At 37.9% G+C, this 10000-nt stretch overlaps 1 protein-coding gene across 1 annotated transcript in view; it reads left to right on the top strand.

The window, feature by feature from the left end:
* LOC144966777 (potassium voltage-gated channel protein Shaw-like) overlaps positions 1–10000 on the top strand; it is a 52787-nt gene that overhangs the window by 36993 nt on the left and 5794 nt on the right. Inside the window, exons 4-5 of the mRNA XM_078903556.1 lie at positions 529–1728; positions 4223–4560. Of these exons, the coding sequence (XP_078759682.1) occupies positions 529–1728; positions 4223–4543 (1521 nt within the window). The 3' untranslated portion in view covers positions 4544–4560. The remainder of the gene's footprint in view (positions 1–528; positions 1729–4222; positions 4561–10000) is intronic.

Below are 10000 nucleotides of genomic sequence, written 5' to 3'. Positions count from 1 at the left end.
CATTAATAGTTGAGAAATCAGTAGGTTTTAATTGCTACTGTTGTTTACGAATTCAGAGTAATGTCCAAATTTTTTGGAAATTTTAAAAAGTCATAAATTGACCTCAAAGTTGTGAGATTTATATATACGATTTATCGATTTAAGCATTGATACCATAGATTTAATAGTACATAATAATAATAATATTCCCTTTATTCATCACATAGGGGAAGTTTGTTTCGAGGGTCTATTCCTAGACTGGAAGACTCGAATATCACAGGCGTCAGCCGCAGTGCATCGCCACAAATTGAGCTAGGGCGAGTTGACTTGCTCAAGGTCACACAGCTCAGCGGCGGGCGATCGAACTCGGTACCTTTCGGGTACGAAGCAAAGCCACGCTGCCCCCCCCCCCTCCCGCCCCCTATTTTTAAAGATATTCCCTATATTCATCCCATAGGGAAAATTAATTGAAATTAAACTGCAAACGCATCAAATTATTCTTCAATAAAAAAAGTAATATGTTCATTTTCATTTTTATTTTTTCCTCAGATCTATGCCGTGGTCTCAATGTTCTTCGTCCTACTTTCCATCACCGTATTCGTATTGGAGACCCACCATATGTTCAGAGAACCAAAACCAGGCTACAATTCCACTTCCCATACTTCAGGAGAATGCAGCCCGACCCATATTGTCCCAAGTACTGTTTGCTGCCGATATAACAAACATAAAAATGTCCCTTTTAGCGAATCAGATCCTCATTCAGCTATGGTCATCTTGGATTATATTTGCGCAGCTTTCTTTACCATCGAATATATAGCGCGTTTCTATTTTGCCCCACGAAAACGCCAATTTCTAAAAGAGGCTCTTAATATAATAGATATTCTATGCCTTCTTCCTCATTTTGCATCAATAATTATCAAATCTGTCGACCCGAATGATAAAAGCTCACAGATTATCAAGTTAGTCTTAGCATTGAGAATCATTCGAGTGTTGAGGATTTTTAAACTGATGAAGCATTACACGGCTTTCAAAATATTAGTGTACACCATCAAAGTCAGTATGAGAGAGTTGTTCCTTATGGTGATTTTTCTCTTCACTGGAGTTCTTATATTTGCCAGCATCGTGTTTTATGCTGAAAATGAAACTTTCAACAACATTCCTATAGGATTCTGGTGGGCACTTGTTACGATGACAACAGTGGGCTATGGAGACACCGTGCCCATAACCGAAGTCGGTTATATCATCGGTTCCATGTGCGTGTTATGTGGGGTTTTGGTGGTGGCATTCACGGTACCCATAGTCGTGAACAATTTCTCTTTATATTACTCTCATGCACAGTCAAGAGTACGGCTCCCTCCTACGAAGCGAGAAGAACTTCAAAAAAAACTTATTCGCAAAAACCAGAAAGCCCAGGAATTTATAGATAAATTAACATTTAACATGAAAAAGACGAAAGCATTTAACAACCTCAACAAGTTACAAAATGATAAGAATGAGACGCTACCCAGCACAACTCCTCGTGATACCAAAATCGACACCGATGCTATTACGAACAGGCTGAAGCCCAAGCGAGAACTCGAGGCAGCTGCTTCCAACAGCACGATATCCACGGTGGTCTCCACTGACAGTTCCAACACTTGTTCACCAACCATTCCCACTGTGTCCGCGTGTATCGCCGAGTTAGAGTTGGAATTACCTGGGACACCAGTTAGTGACTCGTCAACTGATCCTCCTAAGACGTCTATCACGGTAAATTTGTTATATAATTATTTACATTTTTGCGTTACCTTCAATGTTTTATTCATGGTTTTGGTTCATGATGATCTTGAATGGTAGTAAAACCAAAAACTAGAGGTGCCTCTAATAAAATGGGGAGAAAGATCAAGGGAGTAAATTTGACTTATTTATACTCTTTCAACTATTATCCATATATATATATATATATATATATATATAATATATATATATATATATATATATATATTATATATATATATATATATATATATATATAATTCTCTTTATTCATCCCATGAGGGAAATTTGTCTCGAGGGTCTATTCCAAGGGAAGACTGGAATAACCCAGGCATCAGCCTCAGTGCTGCGCCACAAATTGAGCTAGGGCGAGGTGACTTGCTCAAGGCCACACAGCGCAGCAGCAGGTGATCAAACTCGGTGACGATGGGGGCTCGAACCCGCGACCTTACTGGTACGACAACTCCGCCTGGTCGGGGAGATCGTCACTCTACCGTATGAGCTATCCACGCCCCTCCCCCCCCCCCCCCCCCCCCAAAAAAAAAAAATAAATAAAATAAAATTGCTTCTAACCCTAGTCTTTATTGGAGCCTTCTCTCTCCCCGTCTTCTTGAGGTCACGGGTTAAACACACACAAACGCCACGAAGTTAGTTGGCCAGCATTTAAGCTTAATAGCCAATATTCTAAACACAAACATGTAACAAAGAAACAATTGGGACATTGGGTATGCTCCGGTATTTAGGATGAATTTTTGATTCAGAAAAGTGTGTGGAGGCACTTATGTTGATAAAAACAAAAAATGAAGTGAATAGGAGAAGAAGACAAAAGAGAATAAAAATTGCGAATTAAGAATTATTCTCTATTGTCTTCTGGTACTTTCCTACTTCATGTCTTATTGTTATCAACATAAGTGCCTTCTCCACTCACTTTTCTCATCGAACTCGGTACCTTTCGGGTACGAAGCAAAGACCGTACCGCTTAGCGTTTACTTGAAAAAGACCAAAGGCCGAAACGTGGTTTGTTTTGTGTTGTTCCCTTATTTATGAGTAACGTTTAATCCCTTCATCTTTCTAGCTATCTTGAATGGTGCTGACTCAAATGAAAATTGAATTCGTTGTAAAAAAATATGACACTTGAGATAATTATTTGTTTTATTGTTAAGAAAAATATAATTTTGTAAAGATTTAAAAGAAACGTTTATTTTGGGTACAATTTACGCTCTAAAAGCTCTTTTCGTAATTCACTTCACTGCGAAATAACTCCAGCTTGATTCGATGGCACACAAATGACTTCTCAAGTTCAAACAAAGTCTACTCAGCATGTAGACTGTAGGTGAGTCCATTGGAAAAAGCGTTTTACAAACAGTTTTCCGTCATATCATAAAGACAAGCTTAACATTTGGGTGTTTCTCTGCTATATAACCGCATTGTCTTTATACAAAAGGGACAACAGTTTCCTACAAGAGGAAATAAATGTCACCGCAAATGTTGTAAAGTATTTCACAATAAATTCCGTTTAAAACGCTTTATTTGTCGCTGAGATAGAGATGCACTGTCTTGGATTCACAACAAAACCCACGTTACGTCTGAATGTTCGAGCAGAAAATTAGACATTTGGACTGTATGGTCTTAGCGATCGTATTTTGAACATATTTTCTGTGTGTTTTTGAAGAGATGCATTAGATTGGCGATTTCCTGGGAATTGTCAATACAAAGAAAATTTACTAGCCACAAACAATGTAAATACCTCCTCCCATATTATGGTTAAATATACCTTATAGCCAAATTTAATTTAACTACTTAGAGTAAAGACGATATAGCCAAAGAATTAAGACAACATTGAAAATAAATGCGGATTACGTAAAATGCATAAACAAACCATATGTTCTGACCATCGACAATGCCCAGAGGGTTTTTATTGTGCATAGCAATATTTAAACAGAATCTCATTTTTAAAAAAAATAAAGCTGAATTTTGTCAAAGTTCTGGCATAAATGATAAAGGAAGACCTCAACTACAAGAAAATAAAACTATAATTGACTCACATAGCAAGTTTCTAACAATAGGATGCATGTGTACCTTCCACAAGTCACATGGCTCTAGCTCAGTTTGCGACGCTGCACTGCGGCTGTCGCCTGGGTTATTTCAGTCGTCCCTTGTAATAAAGCCTAAAGAAAAAAAATCGTTTATGAGATCAATAAAGGGAATTGTTTTTTTTTAATTTTACCATCATCAATATCATCATCATCATCATAATCATCATCATCATCATCATCATCATCATCATCATCATCATCATCATCATTATCATCATCATCATTAGCATCATCATCATCATCATCATCATCATCATCATCATCATCATCATCAACAACAACAACAATAACGACAACAATATTAATGACACCAATATTTGCGCCAAGATGCCATACTGCTAATTCTCCCCTTCTCTTTATTCTTTTCCAATTACTTTTTTTTTAAACTAAAGCCCCAACAAATCGAGACAGTAAATCTTCTGAATGCCCTAGAGGACCAGCATGAGAAGTCTCAAGCAGAACGTCAGAGACAACTGGATCTTATCATATCCAGAAGGGAGGAGAGGCGGCAAATGCGGAACTCGCCGAGACCTGCTCCTGCCCCTGCCGGGAATTCCCGATCCGGCATGGAGAGCGTTGCTATCGGAGGAAGTATTAAAAAACCTCCAGTGACATTCCAATCACTTAGGTCCAGCAACCCGAACTCCGACAGTACAGAAAAAGGCCTAAGTCATTCTGTCAGTGTTCGAATTGGAAAGAAAAAAGTTACATGATGGTATGGCTGAGAAAGGTTTGTATTTATTTCTAAAATGTAATGAGATAAGTGAGTTGGTTAATTTTTACAGGAATACGCTTATGCTACGTACAACAATGTTTGGCGCTTGAGGGGGGGGGGGGGCAATAAAATTGATAAAAGCCCATGACAAAGCTGATATCACTTAGTTATGATGTTGTCACAAAATAATTTTCTCTTGTGCAATTCTAATGGTAATTTATATATCAGCAGATAGAACAAAACCCCCAGAAAAGTTTAGAAGCCTGCAGCCGCCAGACTATAAATTATACAAGTCTAAAATTTTACCAGAATCAAACCCAATTATACAATTTTATGCATGCAACTTTTCAAAAAAATATATTAATTTTTTAAAATTCTACGAGTGTTTAATTGAACCCGCCGCATAAATAACATATCGAAGAATTTGGATGTAATTCTCAAATTTTTATTTGATCTTTCGATTCCTTATTTTGTTTTATGGCTGATCCGTAGTATTTTTCCATTGATCCAATTGATTTCTTGTATGTCTTGAATAGGGAGTCAATCGAATGCATTTGAATTAATTCTTTTAACTCTGTTTTTCTTCAAAACGTTATAATACCCTAATAAACCATCAATGACCTATGCTTTAGTCCATATTATGTATCAAGTCAGTTAGGGTACGTTGGAGGCTTTGGAATTAAATCAATTAATGATTTCTGCTCGTACTGACATTTATTTGGCATTGCTAGAAACTAAAAACTTATTCCAGACTTTGTCCCGATTGGTTATTTGTTTATCAACCAGGCGCATCAACTTCTTATACTAGTAACACTGCACTGCTAAAACAAGAAGCAATTTTGGAAACTTTCTATATCGTGATTTTATACGAGTTTAGATAGTATAACCGGTGTGGTTTCTTAATCATTAAAGCATTTTTATTAAATTGAGCAAGAATTAACTTATGGTTTTATTCGTGTTGCTTGTAAATTTTTATTTTTTTTTTGTCACTTGATCTAGATTCGTACTGAAATTTGCGTCGTAATAGTTTATGGGTTTTTTTTTCTCACACCCTGGATAAGCGGTATAAATACAAGATGAAAATAAAAACATCCATGATGCTCGGCCAATTAATTAGGGGGTAGACAAAGCGTTCGATGAATTAAAAATGCCAATATCTGAGCATGATGGTACCCCCGATACCCTAGGGCGGGAAAAAAGAGGATCTATTTAAATCGGTCCACCTTTGCAGTCTGTTCTATCATTGCATTCCATTTACTCCTTTCACGGAAGTCCCAGGTTTGAGAGTTTTTGTCGAGACGAGGGTCATTTAAACCTATCGATATTTGGAGGACGAGTATTTTGGCCAAATGTTAAACAGTGACTTTCCAGGTACGGCAGTTCACTGGGGAATGTCGTATTTAACATCAGCGTGAAACCGTATTGAGACGATCATCTTATTCTTTGTCTATACTTAGCAATAATAATGATATGCATGACACAGCAGGTGGTAACCAATTATTGATTTTGTTCTCAGCTTCTGGTCATTCATCGTCATGTGAAAAAATCAATAGCAGACCTCTCAATCAGGAGTAATCGTGCAAGGATTTGTGTATGTTGGTTTTGGTTTTAATATTTAATCAAACACAAAACAATCTAGGAAAAATGTGAACCGTCAACTCAATCTGGTAAAATTATTTGTGAATCTATGTGGTCTTTGCGGCATGACACTCGCCTTCTGATCGTATTGCGCTCCAGTGTGGGGTAGAAGTAGGAACGTTGAGAAGGTAGATGTTAAAATTCGCAAGTCAATGTACATAGTGTCAGGAACGCTGGCAACAACGCCTAGAGAAAGGGGCCCGATAATGGCAACAATCCAGCTCCCGATGTCCGGAGGGAGACGATTGATGTAAACTGGCTGAATAAGATCAAAGAGAGAGGGAATAGGGATACCCCTCTGAAGTGCATTATGGACGGTGTCCCCATTTCGAGCCGAAATAAGTCTCGGCCACCCTTGTACGCAGATTCCCTGACTACGGACAGAGATGCATATACGAGATGGAAGTCGGTTTGGATGAATTTAATCCCTCGACGGAGGCGGGGACATAAACTCCTCAAAACTGGGGGAGTAGTTGCCAGGTTTCTCCACCAGTAAGAGGAGGTACTGGGTGGTAGCGAATCGGCTTCGGTCGAGAACCTGCCTAACGGCAAAATCGCTTCATAAGTGTGGACTTTCCACCTGTCCAACATGTACCCGTTGTGGTAAAGATCCAGAAACCGCAGAGCATCTAGTTGAACGGTGTGGTGTGACGAAGCTTCCGGGCGGGTTTGCGACGATGCACGAGTGCGGTAAAGAATTTGTTGATTGGGTTGATCGTCAAAACATAGTAGTGTGAGCACCATTAGAAGCTGCTGCCTTCTGATCGGAAGGTCCAAGGGTCGAGCCTCGTTGTGAGCGGAGCATAGTCAAGTCCTTGGAAAGGCTCTATACTCACGTTTTCTCACCGCACTTGGTGTAAAGTGAGTAATGGAACGTTAAAAGTAGTGTCTCTGTCAAAAATAAAAATTGTAATATCGCCTAACATATTAGTTTTTATGGTTGGCCAAAGGCCCCTTTGATCGGATCTATTGGATATTTGGCTATACAAATGCTCAATTTTTTTTCCTTGAGTGAAAACAAAGATAAAGAGTGAATTTGAGGTGAACTAACCAGCAAATTAAAGTTGTTACAGTTTACTAGCAAACCCCATACATCTTCGATGAAAACACTCCTTAACAGTCGAAAAAAAAAATGAGCAGAGTAACATTAACTAAATTTATTGTCTTATTTGTAAACAACCATTTATATAATTTAATTTGTCCGAGCGAGATTGCGGGGGTGTCACTGATTCCGTAATTTGATTGTACAAATATCCACTGGTTAGCATTCTTAGTTTTTTCCCCCATCACACACACACTCTCTCTCTCTCTCTCTCTCTCTCTCTCTCTCTCTCTCTCTCTCTCTCTCTCTGTTTGTCTGTCTGTCTGTCTGTCTCTCTCTCTCTCTCTCTCTCTCTCTCTCTGTGTGTGTCTGTCTGTCTGTCTGTCTCTCTCTCTCTCTCTCTCTCTCTTTCTTTCTTTCTTTCTCTTTCTCCCTATCTCTCTCTTATTTTTTTCTCCCTCCCCTCTCTACTGTGTGTTTGTGTGTATGTGTGTGTGAGTGTGCAAAAGAGAGTGAGAGAAAGAGAGAGAGAGAGAGAGAGAGAGAGGGAGAGAGAGAGAAAAGAGAGGGGGGGGGGGGGGGGGTTCACAGTGAGGAATGCTGGTGTACTTGAATGTAATAAAAGAGAACAGACCCGTATAAATGTTATGTGTTTAGGTAGTTTACTCCCAATATCTTCCCCCAGATGAATCCTACCTACATACACAACGATATTATGTGACCTTAAACATTTATATCTGATTTATAGAAGGAACGAGGTTGACGCTACTCAGCTCTTTGGTATTATTTTAGACAGCTTGTTAGTGATTATTTATTACTAAATCATAGATGGAACGAAATTAATGTCACTCAGCTCTTTGCATTTTTTCAGAAAGCCATTTTAATGATTAGTTATTCTTAAATTCTATCAATCGGACTACGAACATCTACAAGATTACACATAGTTTAGTGTGTTGGTGTGTTATATCAGGTTGGCGGGTGTTATGATTTTTTTTTTTGCCTCAACGAACAACATCAATATCAATCAGACAATAAAAATTAAAGTTTACACACATTATTGTGGTGTTGGTGCGTAGCCATCTTTAACTTATAGCCTGACACAGACCAAAAAATGACGTCAAAAGACCAGTCTTTGGCTACAAAAGAAAACAAATCGTGAGTTGTATTCAATAGTTCAACCAATGGGACCACTTGTTTCCATGAACACTACTAATGACAATTCACTAGACGGTGCAAAAACCAAATAATGACGTCAAAAGACCAGTCCTTTTGGGTTTCAGTGTCAGGCCGTAGCCATCGTTATGTTATAGCCTGATACTGAAATCCAAAAGGACTGGCAGTTTGACGTCATTATTTGGTTTTTGCACCGCCAAGTGAGTTGTCGTTAGTAGAGCTCATGGAAACAAGTTATTTCATTGGTTGAACTATTGAATACAACTCACGATTTGTTTTTTTTTTTTGTGGCAAAAGACTGGCATTTTGACGTCATTTTTTGGTCAATATCAGGCCATAACTTTACGAAGGCCACGGTCAGGCTATAATTTACCGATGGCTACGGTTGGTGTGTTTAATTTTGCTGATGGATGCTGTGAGTAGTTTACCTCAATGCATAACATCAATACTTAAATGGTGAGACCTAATCACAGAACTGGATTTCACATAATTTAAATGATGAAATATAAGATAGTTACTTTTAAAATTGTAACCGATAATCTGGCAAAGATAAAGAAATCTCATAAATCTTGATTATTGATTTATCATAAATGTATTTTTAGCATGACCAAGGGCGATTAGGTGCGTACATTAGAAAACAGAATATTTGCACCGGTTGTTTGCTCTCCGTGCGCAGAACCATTCAGAACCTTTTTAATGTTTAATATCAATAAATGACGTCATGCCGATAATCGATCAATCCGATAAAAGCCAAACAATGCACAGGTTGCATTATCCACGCTACTTGCTTCTAGCTGATAAAATCTAACAGAGCTTCAAGGGAGGTCTTTGGTAGTTCATTTTATCTCTTATTCGTGACAAGTTTGTCAAAGAAATATAGCCCACAGTCCCATTCATTATATGAAAATATTGTTGGGATAATTTATTTCTTATGAGCAATAATGACCATTTGCTTTGAGTATCGGTATAAAATGTTAAAAGTCAACCCAATGTCTCAAAAGGGTATTTACTTTAGAAGCCCTGGGAATATTAGCCGCACACATTATCTCATTCATCTGTAGTATTTCATTCATCCTGTTTTGTTGATAAAGGGGAAACCCGAAACGTCCATTTTATCTGTTTGAAGCTTGCATTCAATTTCACATTGTTATTTATTCGTTATGTTGGAGAATAAATAACATTTCTTAAATTGCAATTGTCGTATTTCTTACCAGTTTAATTCTAGCTTCACTGCGATCGTATCTATTCCGACATAATACCGTTAAGGGACGTCGGGTCACATATTTCACTGGATCAACCTTAAAAGGAACAACGTTACAATATATCAATATAAATCCAAATTAAAATAAATATATAAGTGATTATTTATGGCACTAACGATATTGTCAAATGGTTTGTCAAGATATAATTGCCCGATGGAAGTCTGAGGGAAGTCTGATGGAAGTCTGATCCATTTGACATTTCTATCGATGTATGACCTACTTGACCTCAATTTAGCAGTCCTAATTATGCTGCATGTACTACTCTCACAAAACGCATTTTCTAAATTTCGCCAAATTTAATTTTCTCTCAAACACCAATTATTTAAAATAACTCCCAATT

Source organism: Berghia stephanieae, chromosome 2 (assembly GCF_034508935.2).
Source record: "Berghia stephanieae isolate SIO BIC M18660-M18661 chromosome 2, UCSD_Bste_1.3, whole genome shotgun sequence".
Classification (NCBI taxonomy): Eukaryota; Metazoa; Mollusca; class Gastropoda; order Nudibranchia; family Aeolidiidae; genus Berghia; species Berghia stephanieae.
This window is presented reverse-complemented; position numbering and strand designations above follow the sequence as displayed.